This window comes from Muntiacus reevesi, chromosome 11 (assembly GCF_963930625.1).
Source record: "Muntiacus reevesi chromosome 11, mMunRee1.1, whole genome shotgun sequence".
Lineage (NCBI taxonomy): Eukaryota > Metazoa > Chordata > Mammalia > Artiodactyla > Cervidae > Muntiacus > Muntiacus reevesi.
The window spans coordinates 72,182,297-72,207,420 of record NC_089259.1 but is presented as its reverse complement, the minus strand read 5'-3'; the positions used below and the strand labels follow the sequence as shown (position 1 = coordinate 72,207,420).

The following is a 25,124-nucleotide window of genomic DNA, read 5'->3' as shown; positions in this document are numbered from 1 at the left end:
TTACTCAAAAGCACAGGGTCCTAAAATGTCAGTGTTACTCTCGTCTCACAAAAAAGCAAGGAAGGAGTCCAGGGGTTTGGTCTTGAGTGGGTGACCTGCATCTCTGAGAGTCCAGGATGAGTGACAACACTGACTAAGCGTCTGGGCCCTCCTCCCTCACTCTTTGCATATTCCTTCCCAATACTTACTCTGTGTGTGTGTACAGGTACTTAATGAATGTCAGAGGACAGAGGGAAACAGCTCAAAGGAAGCAACAAAGGAGACTCACATGTGGTTATGGTGAAATTCCACGATTTTGTCTTCTAGCGCATCTTGCTGAGGTATGTACTTATTTTTTGCTAAATGCTCTCTGTCCGATGCCTCATCGAAATCCCCAATCTCAGCTACAAAGAAAGGGAGAAAGAAAAACCAGCCACATATGATCACTACCTCACAGTTTGTTACATTCCCAGTGGACTGTTCCCCAGCGAGTAAACCGGAAAAAGTAGCCGCGAACGTAAGGCGATCCCAGCTGGCGGGTATCATAAGGGCGAGATGTGAGAAGCTGTGGACGGGGGACAGATTTAACAGCTCTGCCAATGTAAGATGACAGTTCCCACTTTTTCTCATCTCTACCCGTCGGAAAGAACACTTCAGAATCATTCATCTTTGGCCATCCATGTTCCTGGTTTTCTTTCCTCCCCACCCAACTAGGGGTTGCTTCTACTTTAGGCAGTAAATTCTAAACAAGAGGATCAAAACATTCTGACTTCTAAATAAGCCCCAGAATTTCAGGACTTGACAAAATCAACTCTGGAAACGCGCATATAACAATTAGTGCAAACCCTACATGCTTTATCATGTAGAGAAAATATGATTGTAAATAGGGGTGAAAGTACATAATGGGCTTCCCAGGTGGCTCAGTGGTAAAGAACCCACCTGCCAATGCAGGAGACGTAAGAGATATGGGTTTGATCCCTGGGTCAGGAAGATCCCCTGGAGAAGGAAATGGCAACCCACTCCCACAGGAAACTCTCACTGGGAGATCCCATGGACAGAGTAGCCTGGCAGGCTACAGTCCATGGGGTCGCAAAAGAGTTGGATGCAACTAAACAACAACAAAAGGTACCTAATCTAACTTGGTAAAAATATATGGCTCTGAAATTTTGTGTAGTCTTATTGTCAGAAATGACTCAAAAGACTGCAAATTATTACAAAATTTTCATCACCAAGAAAGAGGGTGTAACCTCATGTAACCCCAACACAGTCCCCTAACGGCTCTAACCTGGAAAATTAAAGGATAGAGCTTTAAAGTAATCATTGTTCCTCTAACAACACTACCTCCAGCTCAGCTTATAGCAATTCAGTACAGATGGGACAGTGTGCCTTATCGTATAGTCTGTGTAACAAGCTTAATAAAATGAGCGGAGGCCAGCTGTTTAGAGGAAAAGCAAGTGAACCGTTGCTATGAAACCCACCTTTCACTTTGTCTTGTGAAGCAGCTTGTCACACTTTGGGCAATGCAACCCAGTAATCACACAGGATATGCACTGTATGCTGCTATAATTCACAGCCCCTGAGAATATTTGCTTTGCACCCAACAGTGCCAACTCGCCTGGCACCAGCTGGGCCACTGGAATCATCAATCACTCCCTAGCTTCCGACTACTATGGCAAAATCAATATTATTTCCTAACTGCCCTTTCTTAACAAATTTCCTCCTCCCTAAGTTGCCACTTTCTATCACAAAGGACAGCATGGAAGCGGGGGGACCTGCCCACCACCCTGCCACCACTCACTGGTGGCCTTGATGATGACGGCACTGTCTTTTCTGAAATCCCTTCTATCTTGGCTCAAAAAAGCCAAGTTTATCTCATCATTCATGGTAACAGTGTTCTATCAAGTCCCTACAAAATATCAAATTAGTGAATACTAAACCATCATTCCCGGGTGGCTCAGCTGGTAAAGAATCCGCCTGCAATGTCAGAGACCTGTGTTCAATCTCTGGGTTGGGAAAGATCCCCTGGAGAAGGAAAAGGCTACCCACACCAGTATTCTGGCCTGGAGAGTTCCATGGACTGTATAATCCATGGGGTCGCAAGAGTCGGACACAACTGAGCAACTCACTTTCAAACCATCATTCCCAGGGGAAATAACAGCTTAGGTTCCTCCAACAATCTTGAAACACTTTCATCAAATAGGTGAGCTTTCTGTATGCTTCTGTAGAAACACATCCTCTTTTATGCACTGTGTTGATTCATTAACATTGAACCCACAGCCAACAGCGCTGTAAATCATGCTGGGATGAAGCATATCTGCACCCATGTTTGTTTCTCCACAAACATGTGTGCGTGCGTGCTCAGCCACTGTCATGTCTGACTCTCTACGATCTCATGGACTGTAGCCGGCCAGGCTCCATTGTCCAAGGAATTTTCGAGGCAAGAATACTCGAGTGGGATGTCATTTCCTCCTCCAGGGGATCTTCCCAACCCAGGGATCGAACCTGCATCTCCTGCAATGGCAAGCAGATTCTTTACCACTGAGCCACCTGGGAAGCCCTTATTTCTCCGTAAGGCACGTCAGAACCTGTATCTCTAATGTCTCCTGCCTTGGCAGGTGGGTTCCTTAGCACTAGCGCCACCTGGGAAGCCCCCATATCAGTTGATGTATATGAATTCCTTACTTTTGCTGAAAGTAGTTTCAGCAAAAAATAAAAATAACAACTCCAGATCTTGGGATTTTCCCGAACTCTCATGAGGATGTGCTTGGGCAAACTTGTGCTTGTATAAGTCTTCAGACTGGATGCACATACAACCTGCTGAAATGCACCCCAGCGGGCATCCACGCTACACGAGAGGTCCTCTTATAAACAGGCCCCCCTAGGGTTTGAATCGTGGCTTCATCAGCTTGTCCTGCTGGTCTACTCAGAGTCGGTTAGGGAAAATTAAAAGTCCAAAGTTTATACAGGGGGTATCTAAGACTAGTAACAAAGGAACCAATGAAAAATACGTCTGAAAGATGACAGTGAATTCAAATAAAAAGAGGAAAAGTTTTAAAAATTGGATTGTGTATATAGGAAAAGATGAGATGAAAATACAGCTCAGTAGAGAAAATTTTCCATCAGCATTAACATCGCTTTCTGCAGAAAGGAGACCAACTGACCTTTTTTACCGTATTGATTGTGCAAATAATTATCAATCATTTGAATGAACACACTATTCACAGGAGATTCTCCTTCTATGATATGATGTATGATTTAGTTGCTAAGTTGTGTTAGACTTCTGCAACCCCCTGGACTGTAGCCTGCCAGCTCCTCTGTCCATGAGATTACCCAGGCAAGAATATTGGAGTGGGTTGCCCTTTTCTTCTCCAGGAGATCTTCCCAACCCAGGTCTCTGGCATTGCAGGTGGATTTTTTACCAACTGTGTCACACAGGGATGCTCAAAAATACAGAAATAGGGCTTAGTAAGTATCAGAATATTGAAAGTGTATCACAAAACTGCGCATCAGAGAGAATGGAAATAGCAGGAGTACTTCTGAACCCACCTATTTCATCTCCTGTGGAGAATTCAAGATTCAGAGGATTTCTGAGCCCTTGTTTATGTCTGGGGGTGAAGGGTCCATTGGAGCAAGCACATGGCTTTCTGGACTTCAGTGACCCTCCACTTACCATGTGCGTGGTTTACTCTAACAACAGACTTTAAAAAGGATGGGGCATAAGAGAGAGTGGGTACAAGACTAAATGGCATCAGAAATGGGTGAGTAAATTTCTCTTCTCTCACCAAAAGCCCAGGCAGGGTTGGAGACATTTCCTGAAGTGGCTGTTCCAATAAGGAAGTTTTATTTCAAAATTTCCCATTGTTTAGAAAGGGAGGGACGCAGGTGAGTGAGAACAAAGAAAGGTGGTGTGTTTATTGAACTCCTAGCGTATTCTGAATATTGATGCTATTGTTTCATTTTCACAGCTATAGGAAACAGCTTCTATTAGTCCCCTGTTCCAAAGGAAAGAGAAGTAAGGGACTCTGTAACTTGCAGGCTGATCAATCAGCTAAAGAAACGAGAACTGCCCGATTCAAAACATTGCTCACTCTACTGTTACTGTAAGAAGAGGGAAGACCAAACACATGAAAGGGAAGTTAGGTAACTGCACCAAAGTGTCCTCAGTTTAAATGGGGAAAACAGCACTGAGCTCATGGGGGTTGTTATGAAAATTAAATGAGATAATACATAGAACTGGAACACAGTAAAGTCTAATAAAGATTTTTTTTTCAAATTAATAAGAAAACACCCATCTATTAAATCTGGTAGATATTCAACAATGCCCGCGCACAAAAAGGGCTTCTCTGATAGCTCAGTTGGTAAAGAATCCGCCTGCAAAGCAGGAGACCCCAGTTCGATTCCTGAGTTGGGAAGATCCGCTAGAGAAGAGATAGGCTAGCCACTCCAGTATTCTTGGGCTTCCTTTGTGGCTCAGCTGGTAAAGAATCTGCTTGCAATGTGAGAGACCTGGGTTCAATCCCTGGGTTGGTAAGCTCCCCTGGAGAAGGAAAAGGCTACCCACTCCAGTATTTTGGTCTGGAGAATTCCATGGACTGTATATATAGTCCATGGGATTGCAAAGAGTCAGATATGACTAAGCAACTTTCACTTTCATGCACACACAAAAACGATAAGCATGGTTTCTACAAACACCTCGTCATTTTGGACTAAAGTAGTTTGTTGACTACTAGGAGTGAGCCTTCCTATAAACCTGTGGAGTCTTGTTAACTGGGCATCTATGTGGACAGGCTGGGCCTGATTACATGGGATTGCTTTGTATACAATGGAAATTTAAAAATAGTATGATAGCATTTATATACACAAAGTGTTTATATATGTTGACCCTGGTCTCTGTACATAATATCCTTCCTGAAACATAATGTGTGTATTTCATTTTAAGTAACTTCTGCCTTACCCAGAGGAAAAAAAATGCCTGAGTAGTCTGTAAGTAGGTGAGTAGTCAGTAAGCCTTAGAATGAGCACAATCTAATTATCCTTTATTTAGTGTAAGAAAGTTAAAATCTCTGCTTCAAGCATCACTTGGATTCTATCCAGGGTCATGTGTCTCGCTTTACTGAACTCTTGAACAGAGTACAGGAAGGGGAAATCTTTGACAGTTTTATGTCTTATGTCTGAAGGATAAAATGCCATATTCAACAATGAATATTAAATCCAAGAACAGGACAGAACTAGTTTCGTCTACTTGGCCACTGTCCATTCAACTGAATTCGAGTCAGCTGAGTTTTCAACAATCGCATCTTCAATCTTGAAAAGCGTAGGCAACCACCCAGATACAGAATTCCTGGGTCACCGTTTGGGGGAGGGGGGTGAAAGCGTTAGTCGCTCAATCAAGTCTGACTCTCGGCAATCCCGTGGACTGTAGCCCACCAGACTCCATGGAATTATCCAGGCAAGAACACTGGAGTGGATTGCCATTCTCTTCTCCAGGGGATCTTCCTGATCCAGGGATAGAACTCAGGTCTCCTGCACTGCAGGCAGATTCTTCACAGTCAGGGAAGCCCATGGAAGGACAGGAGTATCAAGTGATGTTAAGAGTGCTGTTTTCCATCCTCTGGCTTTTGTGCTAATGCAACATAAGATGAAAACATTGTTTTTAGTAGATGTCATTTTCCCCCCACCAAGCAGATCACTGTGTATTTCCCACACGCTTCCTGAAGGAGATCAAAAGCACTTACACTGCACAATGTGTGAGATCAGGAGCGCAGCGCTGGTGTCATTACACGTCAGCCTGCCTTGAGCCAGGTCCTGCTTCACCTGCAGCGCAAACAGGTACCTGTGAACACAGAGAGACAGGCGTCATATGCACAGAGGTGGGCGTCAAGCAAAAAGGGTATCGAGTTTTCGCAACAAAGTCAGGCTCAACGTGGCAGCTTGCCTTTCCAGTGAGGACCTGGTGAAAGGTATATAAACCAAAGAACAGGAAAGTCTGCACAGGTGGGAGGAATTCCTGGTGCTACTGGCTGCAATGTAAACAGTCACATCTCCCTAAAAACACTGGAAGACATATGCTGCAATCGTCACACAATGAGTAATGCACTTCATTTTATATGGAGAGATACAGCCATAAAAATTAAAACTGTAACTTACCACCCTATATATTTCTGTGGGGTATAGCACACATTTAAACTTTTCTCACAGATCAGTCAAATATTCTAAAAAATAGTTCTGTGGCTCAGACAATAACAGTAAGCTATTATGGTTAGGAAAAGCCTTGCTGATGGAATTGCAAACACAAGAGTGTCTTTTTTGTGGTGGAACAGTCACTCAGCTTCTTCCATAAGCCTCAGCTGCCAGATGTGTAAAAATCCATTTATTTAAAAATGCTTTTCTTTATGTGGTAGAATAAAGCAAGTAAACATTTTTAGTGGAAGAGAAAACTGGATTTATGAATCAAAGAAATTAAGTAAAACCAGGGTGATGTTAAAACTGATTTGAGAATATCAATACGAACTCATAGATTTGTAGGAAGATATCTGCTAGTTTGGGGCTTCTCTGATGGCTCAGACAGTAAAGAATTCACCTGCAATGCTGAAGACCTAGGTATCATCCCTGGGTTGGGAAGATCCCCTGGAGGAGGGCATGGCAACCCACTCCAGTCCTCTTGCCTGGAGAATCCCATGGACAGAGGAGCCTGGAGGGCTACAGTCCGTGGGGTCGCAAAGAGTTGGACACGCCTGAGCACAGTTCCTTCCTTCCTTGCTAGTTTTGTCCACTGTCGAGAAGCAGTGTCACCTTGGCAGCAGGCCTCAGCAGCTAGATTCTGGCTCTCACACAGTTACCATTTGAAGGATAGAAAGGTAGGTCCTTGGAGAAATGGTAGATTCCGGGAACGGAATAAGGAAAGGTACCAAGTGAACGTGGAATATCTAGCTACGCCAGAGGGCAAACAGCTTGCAAATATAAACAGGCTGTATTAAAAGGGGGAAAAAATCTGGAAGGGGTGTCCACTGGCCAACATTGTGACAACTTGAACAGCAACATGAAGGATTAGAGTAAATCAAAACACAGGGAACTAATGAAATTTCATGAGTACATTATAACACTCAGGGAAAAAGAGAGAGCAGGAAAAATTAACTGTATTAGCATCTGAGGAGTCTATTAAAGCACTCTGTGTTAAAAATTGGTGATAGTGAAAGTTGCTCAGTTGTATCTGACTCTTTCCGATCCCATGGACTCTACAATCCATGGAATTCTCCAGACCAGAACACTGGAGTGGGTAGCCTGAACTTCTCCAGGGGATTTTCCCAACCCAGGGATCTAACCCAGGTCTCCTGGATTGCAGGCAGATTCTTTACCAACCGAGTTATCAGGAAAACAAGGAAGCCCAACAAAAATTGGTAATCCAAGACAAAAAATTGGGCATGAAATCTGTCTCTCCGGTAGGAAGAGTATTTCATGATATACAGATAGGTGGCTCCAGTGGTAAAGAACCTGCCTGCCAATGCAGGAGACCTAAGAGATGTGAGCTTGATCCCTGGATTGGGGACATTCCCTGGAGGAGGACATGGCAATTCACTCCAACATTCTTGCCTGAAGAATAGAGAGGAGCCTGGTGGGCTACAGTCCATTGGGTCGCAAAAAGTCAGACACAATTGAAGTGATTTAGCATGCATAGACAATCCAGCTAGATGAGGCAAAATTCTACTTTACATAAGAACACCAACAAATAACACAACAAAAGTAACAATCATAAAACACTCATCCTACGGCCTCTAAAGAAATGATTGACTCTGGCAAGGATTGTTACTTGGTGTAAAAACCACTTAGGAGTTTGGACATTTGAATGGAGACAAGGTCACAAGACTTCCCTTCAGAAGGGAAAGGTCAGGATGCTACTCTCCTAACTCAGTGATCAATCTCAGCATCACTAATGAAACAGGAAGCACACGACATCACTTACCAGGGGATTCTAGTCAAGAATGTTCAACATATCTCTCAAGCTTTTACAACTGAGGTCTAGTTCACAGGGAATACAGAAGACGGAGAAGTAAGTTAAACAGGAAGCAATCGGACAAACTCAGGAGGTAGGTTATCTCACTGTACAGCTGGTCCAGATTTTTTTCAACAAGATGGTATCATGAAGAAAAAGAGATTCTGCTAGATTAAAAGAGGTTCAAAGGCCATAACAACCAGTTGCAATGTGGGGTCCTACAGTGAACCTCACTTTAGATGAGCAGATATAAATGACATCTGGGCGACAAAGGGGGATATCTGACTACAGCCAGGGTATTAAATGAGATGAAAAGTACATGTATATACACAGAAAACAAATCAGAAGGGCTCTCCCTGAGGTGCTAGCAATGCTCAGCTCTGGGCAACAGGAACATGGTAGTTTTATCTTCTTAGTCACATTTATCTAGATATCCTAACTTTCTACACTGTACACGGATTACTTTTGTAACAACAAAAAGGTCTTTTAAATTTTTTTTAAAAAGGGCTTTTAGCAAGACTAACCACAGAGGTGTCGTGAAGAATTAAATGACATAAGACATGGAAAGCACAGTGACTAGAATAAAAGCATTCAATACGAATCAGCAATTTTTAAAAACTGAATAAAAATGAATCCCCTTTAAGTCATTTGCGTGCATGCTAAATCACTTCAGTCATGTCTGAGTCTGTGGGACCCTATGGACCGTAGCCCACCAGGCTCCTCAGTCCATGGGACTCTCCAGGCAAGAATACTGGAGTGGGTTGCCACGCCCTCCTTCCAGGGGATCTTCCTGACCCAGGGATCGAACCTGCATCCCTTGAAGTCTCCTGTGTTGGCAAGTGGGTTCTTTACCACTAGCGCCACCTGAGTCATGTAGGACCAGGATTAAGAACTAAAGAACTACACAGGCATTTCATAACCAGAAAAAACAAACACCCAAAGGTCTACCAGTTGACAACAGCTGACCTTTCCCCAAGCCCCCATAATGTTCGTTCATTCATTCATTCATTCTCTTTCTCTGTCTCTCTCCCTGAGAAGTCAAAGCAGAGTAAAACAGAGCATATAAAAACAGTCACAACGTCAGCACACAGGTTTACACGGGAAGAGGTGGCCCAAACCATCTCTCTGGATGAGGGTGTGGTTATTGTTTTTTGAAGCCAACACTTCTTAGAACTACAGGCTTTAATTCTTACCTGTGTAGTTAATTTTCAGGTAAGTAGGAAGAACGTGCGTTTTAAAAGCATGACATTCCGAATGTAACCAGCTATCAGTTTAAACACAGGGCCCTGTGGTCCAGAGACAGAACTCAGGATTCAGGGCCTCTGGGGAGGGTTTCTTGTGGGTGTTGAGAGGGTGTGGGGTTCCGAAGGCTCCCCTCTCTCATTAGAGGGCAAAGCCCGAGCTGAAGGCTGCGGGAGGAACCTGTCACTCCCTGATTACGCTGACTCTTCTGTCCTAAGGCCCTTGTAATCCCACCGGGCACCGCGTCGTCCTGTTGTAATGACAGCCGCTGCGGGCTGACTTCAGAAAGTCAGCAGCACTTTCTGCCCCACAAACTGAAGCAATTCCAACCGAATTCACACAAAGTGCTCAGAGCAGAATCAACTGTCCTTGGCAGAAGGGTGGGCGTATGAGGGGGGAGGCGACGACAGTGGTGGGGCCAGAGGGCTGTCACTTCCAGGGCCCTCAGGGGAGGAAGTCACACCCCTCGGAAGCCATGTTTTAAACGCGTCTGTTTCCATTTATTTCATTCGGGAGCTCTTCATCTTTCTGCCACTTACTCAATGTACATGCCGGTGTCCCAGCCAGCCAAAGACAGCACCGCAGCAGACCTGCATGGCAGCGGACTCTGATAGGTGCCCTCCGCTCAGAAGAACACAGCCAAGGGACCTTGGCCGTCCAGTGGTTAAGGCTCCGCTTCCACTGCACGGGGCGGGGGTGTGATCCCTGGTCGGGGAACTAAGATCCTGAGTGTCACATAGTGTGGCTAAACTGCCTCCCTCCAAAAACACAGCCAAGTAGAAACTGGATCCTACTTAAGATGCGATGCTCAGAGAGTACTATGTCTGACCTCACCAGCACAGCCAAGTAATTCACAGCTAGGCCAGAAGAAAGCCTGGCAATTTCTTTTTCAAGACCCCTCCCAAGTGGTTTAAAATCTGCACTGAAGAGTCAGTACTTAGCTCCTTCCAGATGCTTGAGTCCTGCTATCAGGAGAGCAAGAGATCCAGTGAGAATGTAGCCCAGTAAGTAGAGAGGAATTCAGCCTCTTGTTTAACAGTGAGGTGCAATTCAATCTTTGATCTATACAGACGGGGAGCTGAAAGCTATTCCTGGAGGCCTGAAGAATTAGCTCCAGCTCGAGTGCACTTCAAGTCTGCTCAACTGCAGGCCCATTTCCGTCTGTCTCACGCTCATCCGCGTGTCCCTCGCCTGAAGCACTGTCCGTACAGGGCTGCTCCCAGCTCCTCCTTCCCTCACCATCTGCCATGGAAAACTGCCTGGAGTCTCAATGGTCACATTACTAGATTTCTGCTTAAACAGGACTCTGCGAGTGTGGGAGTCAATCCCTTGGATCTGGGAGGGAGGTCACCTTCCCATCACATCTTGCAGCAAAGCCGAAAGTGCTGCGGAGCTTCTATGTTTCCGATCAAGTTTATCAACCCTGAGCCAAAGGAATTCTCTCGTCGGGAAAGACTTCTAAGATGTTAGTTAACTCTGGGAGCCAGAAAATGGCAATAACAAAACCCCAAAACTGCTTGTGGCAGTTGAGAAATTTATCAAATTGGTCAGAGCAGCTGTCAAGATACCAGGAATACACACACACACACAGGGCTGACTGGTCACAAGTTGCATGGAATTTTATAACCAGGGCCAGAAGGGTAGAAAACTCCCAAGTCTCTAGAGACGATGATTCACAAAAACTGAAAAGGTGCAAAACTCATTGCAAAGTAGAATGGGGAGAAAGATGCAGGGAGTGGGGGTGGCGGGGGCGGGATTTAATGCTGCCAACTCCCTAGGCAGGATGAAGGCCCAGTGAGATGCAGGAGGAAAAGGCCCATTGCCGACCAACAGCTGGACTTGCCTTTAGATTCCTTTCAATGTTCTGAGCTTCAAGCAATGCACGTTCTAACAAAAGGAAAACCAGGCTCAGAAACTGACATACTAGCCCAATAATGACACGGCGTGAAGATGCTACTGGGGTCGGCCCCTCCGGCCTGGAACTTGGGGCGGCGGGGTGCAACCCCAATTGCTTCTCCTTCACATGCAGCGTCCCAGCCATGTGGGTCCCAGAAGGCTGATGGTTTCTACAGGTCCTGATCATGTAACTGCTTCTTTCAAGGGATGGAAATGGAGGAAAACAACCAGTGGAGACTCGTTCAGAACACAATGGGCTTCCCTCGTGGTCCAGCCATTAAGAGTCCGCCTGCCTATACGGGGAACACGGGTTCGACTCCTGCTCTAGGAAGATTCCACCTGCCGAGAGGCGGTGGAACAACTCTACTGAGCTCGTGCTCTAGAGTCTGGGAGGCCGCGATGAGAGAAGTCCGAGTGCCTTAGAGCCCATGAGCTGCAACCACTGAGCCTGTGCGCCTAGAGCCTGTGCTCTGCAACAAGAGAAGTCGCCACAATGAGATGTCGGGCTCCACAACCAAGAGTAGCCCCTGCTTGCCGCAAGGGGAGAAAACCTGTGCGCGGCAGTGAAGGCCCAGCCATAAATAGATAACATACAAAGCCATGGGAAGGGGCTTCCTGGAATCACACGTTCGGGTACCCAGTGCCCCTTCTGATGCAGCCCTGGGATGCTTGGCAGGGACCTCCCACATCACCTGGCAGCACCAGACTCTCGACTCTCCACCCTCCCCAATCCTCTACCTTCCCTTCACCTGTCCCCATTCTAGTTATCACCCACCTGGTCACTTAAGTCCAAAACCTAAGCATTCCCTCCACTTCCAACCCCTCACAAGCTCAGAACGAGCCCACCTCCAACATGTGTTCCAGTCATGTGTCTTCTCCACTCCCACTCATACCACCTCCTCTGCCACCATCATCCTGGCCTGGGTAGCTGCCGTTTCTTCTTGTCATCCTCCCCTCGGTATCCATGGCAACTGATCTCTCAACACTACTTATCATCTGGCCTCTGTCCCACCTCAATGAACTTCACTCTCAATGTGCCTGCCACAAGAGCCCTCTTTTCGGTCTTTGAACATCAGGTGCTCGTTGTGATCTTGGGCACTGTCTAACTGTTCCTTCTACTTGGAAAACCTGTCCTCTGAAAATGACCGACAGATCCTTTCTGCTTTTTCAGCCCCAGCATCCCAGATCCAACACTGTAAAGTCATCAGAAGTCAAGTCATCACCAGTCTCCTTCTATCACTTCATCTACTCCATCACCAAAGGGGTCTTCCCATTATCTGATATCTTTCATGTCTGTTTAATTTCTGTGTCTGGTCCCATTTAAGTCAGGCCTGTCTTTTCACCAGTACGTCCCCAGTCCCTGGGACGTGGCGTTCACACCGTGTACATTTCATCACTATTGTTGATTGGCTGCCTTCACGCTGCTGATAAATCATGGTCAACCACCCAAGAGAGTGTGCTCTGTACCGTGGGATGAGAAAGATGTGACAGCCTTCAGTGGGAACAGCTAAAGCTGAAAGGCAAGCGTGGCAACAATCTGGATGGTCAGACTAGCGTACTTGGTCTTGAAAGGGAGGCGTTTTATCTTCACGTGTTCCCACCAGGCTCTGCTCTCTTTTAGAACAGCACGTGTCTTCCTGCAAATTATAAAATGGGTAATGTAATAGGAGGGCTGAGGATGATGGCATCCCTACTGGGTTCAGAAAATGACTTCCTTGGTGGTTCAGATGGTAAGGAATCTGCCTACAACACAGGAGACCCAGGTTTGACCCCTCGGTCGGGAAGATCCCCTGGAGAAGGGCATGGTTACCCACTCCAGTATTCTTGCCTGGAGATTCCCATGGACAGAGGAGCCCCTGGAAGTAGGCGGGCTACTAGAAGTCCATGGGGGTCACAAAGAGTTGGACACAACTGAGTGACTAACACTTGCACTTGCCTGCTACTGGGTTCCAGGCGCTCTGTATATTAGTGCTTATCCTCAAAACAACCCTGGCAAAGAAAGCATTGCAGTCACATTGACCCGGCAATGAACAGAGGTGCAGGGGGATTAGATAACTGGCTCGCCACACAGCTACTGAGGGCAGGGCTTGGCCACGCTTTCCAAGAAATGGACAGTTCGCAGCCATTCGGCCACCGCAGCAACAGACAGAAACTCTGAGTTCACACCTTGGTTCCACAGAAGAGATTCATTTCCCAAAACTGCCTTGTGATGTGACAGACAGGAGAAATATGACAGTAACAGATTACAGGCCCGGACGCTTCATAGCACAGCTTTTAAGAAATCAGCTTGCAGGGAAACTGCGGCACTTTCTTTCTTCCCATGCTTGTAAACACACCTGGGAGGGAGGAAGGTTAAACCGTCTGGCACAAGAGCAGACGCTGGTCAAGGCAACATCGTGCAAGTGTTTTATCCGTCGACTTAGAACATTCACTCTCTCTGCGGCACCCACAGCAACACACACCCCGCTTCCAAACCACTCACCTGGTGAGTTCTTCTTGGAGTTGAGTGTGGTCAGGTGGAAAGAATTTCACCACAAACTTGACGACGACATGCTTCGGCCCTAAGGGGGTGGGGCGGGGGGTGGGGGGAGGCAGGAAAGCATTTATTGATTTGTCTTGCAAATGCCATTAAAGAAAAACACACAAGAGGTGATATTATACACCAGATAAGTGAGTCTCATTCCAAGCTGCTACGAGGAGTTCTGCTGACATGCCAGTCACTTAATTAGTCGGTTAAGTTTGGTTATTATTCACATTTTCACATTGTGGGGAGATAGACAGCTGTTTTTTTTTTAATTGAAAAAAAAAAACAAACAAAAAAACCCCTCATGTCACGTGGCATCTGTTTTCTGATCAGGGACTGAAGCCAGGCCCCCTTCATTGGAAGTGCGGATTTTCAACCACTGGACTGCCAAGGAAGTCCAGATACCTGGTTTTTAAAAATACCGTGACAAGGGTATTACACTGAGGCATCAAACATTTTCTCTGGAGACAAACTATATCCGGATTTTAAAAGCAGACATGTTCTTCAAAAACTTTCCTGTCTCACCAGCCCAGGTTGGGTGCATGAGACAAGTGCTCGGGCCTGGTGCACTGGGAGGACCCAGAGGGATCGGGTGGGGAGGGAGGAGGGAGGGGGGATCGGGATGGGGAACACATGTAAATCCATGGCTGATTCAAGTCAATGTATGACAAAAACCACTACAATATTGTAAAGTAATTAGCCTCCAACTAATAAAAATAAATGAATAATTAATTAAAAAAAAAAACCAAAAACTTTTCTGTCTGCTTTAATCCAAATATGGGCTTCCCAGATGGCACTAGAGGTAAAGAATCTGCCTGCCAATGCAGGAGATGCAGGTTTGACCCCTGGGTCAGGAAGATCCCCTGGAGGAGGGCATGGCAACCCACTCCAGCCTTCTTGCCTGGAGAATCCCATGGACAGAGGAGCCTGACAGGCTATAGTCATGGGGTCACAAAGAATGGGACACGACTGAAGCAACTTAGCAGGCATGTACATTAGCCCAAATATAGGCTTTGGACAGCTTAAAGAAAACATAATGAAGAAGTAAATCAGTTATGTAATTTATTATTTCTACCTCCAAGCCACAGCAGCTAATGTGTTCATCGCTGTTGGTCAAAGCCTTTGTTAAGTGTCTGGTATACCATTTTATTAATAAGGCCCAACAAAATTTTAAGAAGCAGATCTGGAAGGGGGTGGGCAGGGCGAGACTGGGAATGAGACAGGGAACTTCACAGAATTAAAACAGAATATCAAATCAATGATAAAATAATCATTTGTCGCCTGAGTCAGAGTTTATTTTGCTGTATAAGCCACAATGCAAAAGCAATCTTACAGGTCCTGCCATTTAGAATAACAGCAATAAGTTTATGTTCTATGAAATACAAGGTATTATGATGAAATCCAACTCTTAACAGCAGTTGTATAAAAGCAGAAAATGTCTTTCTGATCCGCCTTTCACTATCACAAAAAATAGATGTGGTGTTATCATTTCTATGATAACATGTTCAAACGTAAAGAAAACGAAAATGATGTATCATAAGGTGATGTCAAGTGATCCGTACAAAACGGAAGGAGGAAGGAAAATAACAAGGCACATGAGTACTGAAGCCAAGAGAAGCCAGGCTTCTTTCCGATAACCGCTCCCAAAATTAACAGAAATCCTCGCCTGTCAATTCCGGCTCACAAAATAACAGGAGCAAAATGGGAAAGACAGGAACGTCTAGCTAATTCCACGTAGCAATTTTCACCAACGGGGATTTACACGAGGCTACTTGGATCCTTAGACAACCCGAGGCTAGGCAGAGGCTGGTACTAAATGGAGAACGACAGCCTTGTCACACGGGGCGAGTCACAAGCCGCGGAGTGGGAAAGGCGAACCTCTACTGAGGTGCTGACCCAAACCACAGCCGCGGCCCTGGCCCTGACATCTTTCCACCATTTGCAGTTCCTGTCTTGGGTTACCTCAAGGACAAATGTCAGCATTCGAGATGCTACGCTCCCTCCAGCCTTCAGGTCTGGGGGCTTTGCTCAGCAATGTGTCCCGCACCCTGGTCCCTGGCCAGCCGCCCAATAAACGCTGAACAATGGCTGTTTTGTTTTCTGCATTAATAATTGCTTACTTTTAATGACAGAAGATCAACATCAATTTCAATTGCATGAGGGGCCACTTAACACACTGCGCTTGTTTATTACAGTCTCATAAACTGCTCTAAGTGGCCTGGTGGGGTTTCTTAATCAGACATAAAGCCGACCCCACGAGGTACGGTGTGTTTCATGCTCAACTAAAGGCACGCAGCCCAGGGACCATCCTCAGGCTTTTGCCTGTTATCTGACTGCAGTGAGGGACCAAGTGGGACGAACTGGAGAACAGAGCTCGTCTCTGAATCTGACCCCTCCAGGGAGAGGGGAGAGCAGTTCGGTGCTGATGCAGAATGAGAGGAAGGGCAAATCCAAGTGTGTCTTTTTCTAACTTCTCTCCTAGATCCTCCTTAATCTTTTCTTCGACAACTCGGTCTAAATGCAGGCCAGACCTCCTCTGTTCTGCTTACCACTCAGACACAGACAGACACATTTTTGGGCATCTATGTTTTCCCCCCAAATTCCACTTGCTTTCTAATTTCACAGGCTTTGAAATGGCAGCACAGAAATCCTGATGGCAATTTTATGAATAAATGCTTCCACCTCCCTCCGCAAAAGTGACAATAAGAAACAGGAGCACAGACAGAAACCAGCTCAGTTGCTCTGGGCCTCAATAGCCTGCTTCAAACATTAATCAAAATGACATCTGATTTTTCCAAGCAAGGTTCTGATTACCAAATTATTATATATTAAAATTGCAGAAGATGCATTTGAATAGCATGTAAATTAGTGGATGACAAAACCCAATCGTAGGGCAAAAAAAGAGAGGTAGCTTCAGAGCTGGTCGCCACAGGGCAGTGGACGTCTAGACAAGGAGACCATCTGGCTTACATCTGACATCACCGTTAAACAGGAGGGGTGTATACTTACTTCTAATCTGCTTGACAATAGGTTTTAAGAGATCCAGCCACACCTACAAAGGAAAAAAAAAAGACTGAGACACAAATTCTCAATGATGAGACTTGCAAGTATTTTAAGACTTCACTAGGAGCTGTTCAAAATCAAAATAATTTTGAGGGTTTGAGGTTGTCCGTGCCTTTTTCCTCTCTCCAGAATGCTATAACTCAGACTATCTCCCACATTTATAGAAAAGACCCGAATTTTCTAAGAGCATCCCTGAGCTTGAAAATCAAAATCTCTCCGAGACACAAACAGTTCACATGGCTCACTAAGAATTTCCTATTCTCACTGATACTTTTATCACAGTTCACAGTTTTATTCAGTAAACATTAATGCATGATTGCCTTAATGGAGTATAAATGGAGTAAAATACACATGCTCTTTAGTGAAACAAAATTCATGTATGTAGATGCACCTACAGAAGAGCACAGCTTTGAGGGTTACGGAAAGGGAGTATTTATAGAACACACCTCTGCACCAGACACCATCCGTAAGCTATTTTACCTCTCAAAGCAAGACCAGAGGATTCCTATTACTCAGGAGAGAAATCTGAGACTTGCAGAGGTTCAATAAATATCCCAGGCCCTCAGCTAGACAGTTGTGTCAGGGCTAGGACTGAAATAGGTCTGTCCAACTTCAAAGTCCAGACTCTTCGCACAGAGTCTCCTGAGCATGCCATCTGAACAGCAAACTTTGAGAGAGGGAAACCAGTTGCCCTTCGTAATAAAGTGTACGTTGACTCTTGAACTTGTGATCCTGTGAAAGGGTTCTACTGAAGCTCATATTTGCATATATGATAAAAACAAAGTTAATGGGCTTAATGGAAGAGGAGTTTTATAAGTAAATACAAAAAAGAGAAACACTCCTAAAGAAAACTATGCAAAGAATAACAGGGTAAGGACCTGTGAAAGGGTTCTACTGAAGCTCATATTTGCATATATGATAAAAACAAAGTTAATGGGCTTAATGGAAGAGGAGTTTTATAAGTAAATACAAAAAAGAGAAACACTCCTAAAGAAAACTATGCAAAGAATAACAGGGTAAGGACAAAAAAAAGCCAATTGCTCACCAGAAAATGTCTACGTTTAGAAGTAATTTACACTATAAGTGCAAGTTTAGTCAATATCATTTCCACCCACTAAATATGCAACTAGATGTGCCTGTATGCAGTACATGTGTGCATTTTATAAGCCTGAAGTTGGCAAGGGTGACAGGAAATGAGCACTGCCTTACTTTATTGGCAGATGTATGAATTGGTACCATGTTTCTGGAGACCAATTAGGGAATCATTATCTAAAGCCTAAAAAGTATTCACAAAGATACTCTTTCATCCAGTAACTTGACTTCTGATGAATATTTGAGAGTGTGGAAAACTGTTTCAGAGAAGAGAAAGTGGGTTATTTCCTCTTTTCTTCTGCCTTTCTACATTACCCATATTACCTTCAATGATCATCAGAATTCTCATAATGAGAAAAGTAAAAATTTTAAGTGTTTACTTATTCAGGTTAATCTTCCCCATCACCTTTACATATAAATATGTTTTCCTAATGAAATTGTCACTCCTACGCTCCCCATCCCCAACCACTCCGCTAAGTGAGAAAAACAATAAAGGCATTAAGTTGCCTTAGGATCATCTCCATTGTCACACTCATAAGACCCAACCTTACATGAGAGAGAATAACCATTCAAAACAAGGGTCTTGTGAGATGTATTATTTTCCTCTCAAGAATCTTAAAAGATGGCAAAAAATCCTCATTGACAGATGAAGAAATTGAGATTCGGAGCACAGCTGCCCAGGGTTGGGATTCAAACCCTGTTCTTCAAACCCATTTACTCATTCAACAATACACCACTGTGTCCTTCTGCTGGGTTCTGGGAATGCAATGATAAGAGACCAGTCATGGTCCCTGCTTCACGGAGAGTAGGGTCTAGCAAGAAAGTCAGACAGGAACCAAGATCTTCCCAAGAAAAGTAAAGAAATACCTAGGACAAAAGCACTTTGCCAACAAAGGTCCATCTTGTCAAAGCTATGGTTTTTCCAGTGGTCATGTATGGATGTGAGAGTTGGACTATAAAGGAAGCTGAGCACCGAAGAACTGATACTTTTGAGCTGTGGTGTTGGAGAAGACTCTTGAGTGTCTCTTGAAGTGCAAGGAGATCCAACCAGTCCATCCTAAAAGGGGATCAGTCCTGGGTGTTCATTGAAAGGACTGATACTGAAGCAGAAACTCCAATACTTTGGCCACCTGAGGTGAAGAACTGACTCGTTTGAAAACACCCTGATGCTGGGAAAGACTGAAGGTGGGAGGAGAAGGGGACGACAGAGGATAAGATGGTTGGATGACATCACTGACTAAATGGACATGAGTTTGGGTGGACTCCGGGAGTTGGTGATGGACAGGGAGGCCTGGCGTGCTGCGGTTCATGGGGTCACAAAGAGTCGGACACGACTGAGCGACTGAACTGAACTAAAGACGAAAGAAACAATGGAGAGTGCCAGATGACTCTGAGTGTCAGGACAGAGAGGTCTGCCTCAGTTACAGGCAGGAGGAGGGCTTCCCTGAACATGACATTGTGCTGAGATCTGAAGGGGATGAGAGAGGTGAGGAGAAGCTATGAAGACGCGCAGGAGAAACACCCGTCCAGATGGCTCAACATCGTGACGGGAGACCAACATGACCGCAGAACAAGGTTGGTGGGTCAGAAAGGGGCCAGACCCCACCAAAGCCACGTGGAGGCACTTCACTGTTATCCTGTGAACATGGTAAAGACTTTTATAAGTATAGGGCTGATACAATCAGATCGACACTTGAGTCTGCCAATGTGAGAACAGACCAAGGGGTCAGAACAGATGCAGGATACCTGCTGTATTCGTCCAGGAAAAAAAGATGGTGTTTTGGATCCAGAGGGGAGAAGCAGAGTTGGGAAGAAGAAAGTGGACTCAAGAAAAACATTAAGAGGTAAAACCCAGTGGGGCTTACTGATGGGCTAGATGAGGTGGCCGAGCAGCAGACCATAACCGGAATGACACTGAGATGTCTGCTGCAGGTGTCTGGATGGAGGCTGGTCCATGCTGAGACAGGCAGCGCTGGAAGAGGGTCAGGATGGAGGAGTTCTAGACACTTTCATTTTAGGAGGGGCCCTTGGATTTCACGAGGAAGAGACAGCGTGGGAGTGGTGGGACACACACATCCAAAACTCAGAGAAGCTGGGGCAGGAGATCTCCCAACACCTGAGTCCAGGAGGACAAAGCGGCCTGGCAGAGCCCAGAGGATGAAATGCACCGGCACTGATGATGCGTCTACCAGAGAATGGCCAATGGGAGCAGATGAGGACAGAAGGAACGTAAGGGGAGAGTGGGGCCGCGGAAGCCACCGTGTTTCCAGAAGGAGGAAGAGCAAGAACTGCTGGAGTATCAGACGCGGTGGGAACTACAGGATCTGTGGGTCAGTGGACTTTGAGGCAGGTCTGAGAGTTTGGTAGGTGGCGAGGAGACAGGAAGGATGAAAGGTCTTTCCAAGAAGCTTGGCTGTGAAGGAAGAGACCAGAGGCTACGAATGGAAAGGAGAGAGAAGAATCAAATAAAGGCATTGCTTTTTAAATTTTTAATTTTTTAAAATTGGAGGATAACTGCTTTATTGTGTTACAGTGTTGTGTTAGCTTCTGCTGTATAACAACACAGATCAGCTATATGCATACACACACACGCACACACACACACACACACATATATCCCCTTGCTCTTGGACTTCCCTCCCACCCCCGCCCCCATCCCACCCCTCCAGGTCATCACAGAGCAAACTGCGCTGGGCTCCCTGTATTATACAGCAGCTTCCCATTCGCTGTCTATTTGACACATGGTCGTGTACATACCGGTGCTTCTCTTGCAGTTTGTCCCCCTCTCTCCTTCCCTCTGTGTCCACAAGTCCATGTCTCTATTCCTGCTCTACAAATGGGTTCATCAGGACCATTTTCTAGATTCCTTATCTAAGCGTTACTTGCTTTTCCCTTTCTGACTGACTTCACCTGTGCATGACAGACTCTAGGTTCATAAATAAAGGTACTGTTAATTGCTTGTCTTCCACAGCAAAGACCTGCTGTGCCTGAAAAGAGGAGGGTTTGAGAATATGAGCAAGAAGGGATAACCACTTCCCTAAGACACCTGAGATGGTATGAAAAGACAGCTTGAGAGCACAGGGCATCAGGGAGGGAGCAGAAAGGCTAATGGTAGACATGTCAGTCTCCACTTCTATGTCGGGAAGATAAGACAGTTCCTCTGATGCCATCTGTCTACCCCTGTAACATCTGAGGGCTGGAGGATTCAGGCAAATGGAGAAACTCTGACACAGCTGTGTTTGCTGGGGTTGAATTAACTGGAGAATTCTAGAAGGGTTTCCCGTGACGGCTGAGCGCCCACTCACAAGCCTGCCAGCCTGTGCTCTTGTGGCCTCCGGGGCTGCCTCAGGGGAACCGTCTCTGGGCTCGTTCACCATCACCCGTTCTGTCGCAGAATCCGCCTAAACTTCTGCAAACCCGCTCAGGACCCAACAGCTATGCTCTGGCGCTGTAGCTGCCAATTTTATGAATTGTTTTAAAACATCTCTCTTCTGTTTTTGGCATTTCTGCAGAATGCATCAAATACAAGCACCCATTTGAGCCAACTGAGCATGTGGTTTTAGAACACGGAGGTCTGGGAACATCAGACTGGCCTGAATGAGCCTGTCGGGTAGAGTTCTACAGCGATGACGCTCCAGGGCCTCGGCAACATCACGGCTAAACCGGCCTCGGTGAGAACACTGGGCCTGCAAGAGCCTCTGTTTACCAATGAGATAGATATTTGCAGGGCTGAGAGAAAACACCTTGCCCATGGAGGACTTAAACCACTCTAAATGGATGCGCTGGAGGCAGCAAGAAGGAATTTAGGGCTGCTGCTCGACTAGTTAAAACTACTGAAGCTTGAGATACAGAGAGGTTCTGCTGTGCTGAGTCGCTCAGTCATATCTGACTCTTTGCAACCCCATGGACTCCAGCCCGCCAGGCTCCTCTGTCCATGGCAACTCTCTAGGCAAGATAATGGAGTGGGTTGCCATGCCCTCCTCCAGGGGATCTTCCCAACCTAGGGATTGAACCCAGGTCTCCTGCATGGCACGGGGATTCTTTACCGTCTGAGCCACCACGGAAGCCCATGAGTACTGGAGTGGATAGCCTAACTCTTCTCCAGGGGATCTTCCCAACCCAGGAATTGAACCAGGGTCTCCTGCATTGCCAGCTAATTCTTTACCAGCTGAGTTACCAGAGAAGCCCACAGAGACGGCTACAGGGAAGTATTTGAACTACACCAGGTCCTCCTAGACAACTCACTTGTTCCTTCAGCCTAAGCAGAAGAGAAACACGTTCCAGATGAGTAACAAAGGCAACAAAAGCACCACCATCTGTCTTTGCCTGCCAGAAGATCTCTAGAAGGTCACAGTTGTAATCACCCATCTCTAACCTCACCTCCTGCAACTTCTTCAACCAAACCACACATCCCTGTGCTCACAAAAATCACGCTGCTGGTCTCTAGAGCACAGCTGGAGATCCACATTACCTGATTGCAGAGAGATGTGGTTAAAATGCATAGGCTTCCAGTAATGCCACACCTGGTCAGGAAGACCTCATGGAAACAAAAAACTTCCCCTCTGGGGCTTTGAAGGCCTGGAAGTTAAGAGTCTGCTCAGGCTGCCATCACAAAGGACGATAGACAGAGTGGCTTAAACAACAGAGATCTATTTCCTCTCAGTTCTGGAGGCTGAAGGTGCCCCAGGTCTGATCACCCCTGAGGGCTCTCTCACTGACTTGCGGACGACCACCTTCTGACTGTGTCTTCAGTAAGTCCCCCCTCTGTGCACATGGGCCCAGTGTCTCCAGGGTATCTCCCAGTTCTCTCTTCTTAAAATTGACATGGTTCAGACTGGAATAGGGCCTGCTCTAACATCCCTATTTTAACTTAATCACCTCTCCAAAGGCCCTGTCTTCAACAGTCACATTCTGAGGTGCTGGGTGTTAGAGCTGCAACATACACATTTGTGGGGTGGGACATAACAGAGGCCACAATACCTATGTTCCACATAGGTATTTAGTTTCAACACAGCTTTTCAGCCCCATTTTGTCCTGCTTGCCTGTATCTCAGCCAGCCTCCCTGTTTTCCTTTGATCCCCTATTGATGTTACTTTCCTCTTTTGGCATGTGTCTTCTGCACTGAAATACTCTTAGAGAAGAAATGCTTTAATGCCTAGGTTTCAAAGGCAAAGCAAGATGAATCACTGTCCCCAAAGCCTTTATGTTCTTTTCCTAAACATCTTTTCCCCCTATTGTTTGGTGAAAGGCATTTCAGGTGGTTTGTAGGCAACTGAAATATTTGAGGTACTTTTAGAAAGGGTCTTATAAAAAGAGAGTCACTTAGGGACTTCCTTGGCAGTCCATTGGTTAAGACTCCACACTTCCACTGCAGGGGGCATGAGTTCAATCCCTGGTCAGGGAACTAAGATTCCCCCCCTATTATGCAGTGCAGCCAAAAAAAAAAAAAAAAAAAAGTCACTTAACATGACATTAGGCAGGACAGGGAAGAAGTGATTTCATGATTTCTGTGTGCCAGGCATTGGATAGGTACTTTATACACTCTCATTTAATATTCACAACAAAATGGTTATTTTACACATGAAGGAAGCCGAGTTCAGAGAGCTTATTTAAGTTGTCCAAGGTCAGACAGCTGGGATTTGACTTCAAATCCATGTGACTCCACACCTGTGCTTTTTCTGCAACATAATATGCTGCTCCTCTAAAAAGACTCAAAAGTTCATCTTTCTTTGTCTTAATGTCAAATCTGCATACAACTGAAATATTTCACCATCAACTATAAGACATATAGGAGCCAGATAAAATATGATACAAAAAATTACCCACTGTCTAGAACTCATTGCAATAAATTAATCTTCCTGCAGGCCAGCTCCTATAAGAATATAAGAAATGACTTTATTTTGAATTTTTGTTTGTAATAGTTTCCTTGAATGCAATTTTTCATACTGATCTTAATTGGTGGCTCAAATGGTAAAGAATCTGCCTGCAGTGCAGGGGACCCAGGTTAAATCCCAGGGCTGGAAAGATCCCCTGGAGAAGGAAATGGCAACTCACTCCAGTATTCTTGCCTGGAGAATTCCACGGACAAAGGAGCCTGACAGGCTACAGTCCACGGGGTTGCAAAGAGAAGGACATGACTGAGCGACTAACTTTCTTTCTTTTCATATATGGCTATATATATGATATTAAATGTGGCTTTCTTTCTAAAAACCTATTAATTTTTAGAGTGTTCTAGTCAAACTAGAGTAACAGGAACTAGATTTATCTTCCTACATGAAACAACAACAAAAAGAAAATAAAAACCATCACACCTGGAGATGTGGACACAGTGAGAAACTGAGTGATCCCCTAGGGACAAGAAACTAGAATCACAACCCCGATGCCTACACTAGCCTCTGCCTTGAGCACGTCTTCAGGATACAGTGCAGAGAGAGAGAATATAGCAGCACCTGGAAAACACCTTGAGCTGAAGAGATGAGGCTGAGCATGCAAGGGATCAAGGCAGAGAGGGTTTGCAGGAAATAGGAAGCACATCGGACCGGACAGAGGGGGTACCATGTAAGCAGCAGAGTGCTCATCAGTGCGTGCTCATTAGGAAAGTAGCCAAGATGCGTCAAAAATTTAAAAAACAACACAAAAGGATTAGAGGGAACGGGCTTGGTGCTCACACAAGGCCAGGAATACTACCTCTTCGTATCAACCTAAGCTCTTGATTCATGAACACTGGGAAGAGTACTGAAGGGTCATCGCTAAGGAACAGGGAATGATTCACCCCAGACCGCAGACTATACCAGCCCTACCTAACAAGAATTAAAAGCCAGTTCTGACAGGACTAAATTATTTCCAAATAACTTACATGCACCTCCCTCCCCAAACTCAGTAACATTCATAGGAATGCAAAACTACCCAGCACTCAACACAGTAAAATTCACAGTATCTGACACCCAATTAAAAAAAAACCACCAGGCATACAAAAAAGCTGGAAAATATGACACATAATTGGACAAAACAGAAACAATCAAGTCCAATCTAGAAAGGACACAGATGTTAAAATTAGTAAAATAAAAAGGATACGAAGACAGTAAGACTGTATTCTCTATGATCACAAGGTTGAGATATGGAAGATTTTAAGAGGAATCAAACTAAACTTTGAGAGGAAGATACATAGTGTGACATAAACACACACATGCACAAGATGAGATTAACACCAGATGAAACAAGGCAGAAGAAATACTAGTGAACTTGAACCAGCAAGAGAAGCCATCCAAAATGAAACACAGGAAGAAAAACCACCAAAAAATTAACAGAGTGTCAGAGAACTGTAGAATACCTTTGGGC

The 25,124-nt window shown here is 45.3% G+C and overlaps 1 protein-coding gene across 1 annotated transcript in view; it reads right to left on the bottom strand.

The window, feature by feature from the left end:
• FARP1 (FERM, ARH/RhoGEF and pleckstrin domain protein 1) overlaps positions 1–25,124 on the bottom strand; it is a 301,894-nt gene that overhangs the window by 63,424 nt on the left and 213,346 nt on the right. Inside the window, exons 4-7 of the mRNA XM_065902356.1 lie at positions 16,641–16,683; positions 13,590–13,668; positions 5,715–5,812; positions 269–383 (exon numbers count right to left, since the gene is read on the bottom strand). Of these exons, the coding sequence (XP_065758428.1) occupies positions 269–383; positions 5,715–5,812; positions 13,590–13,668; positions 16,641–16,683 (335 nt within the window). The remainder of the gene's footprint in view (positions 1–268; positions 384–5,714; positions 5,813–13,589; positions 13,669–16,640; positions 16,684–25,124) is intronic.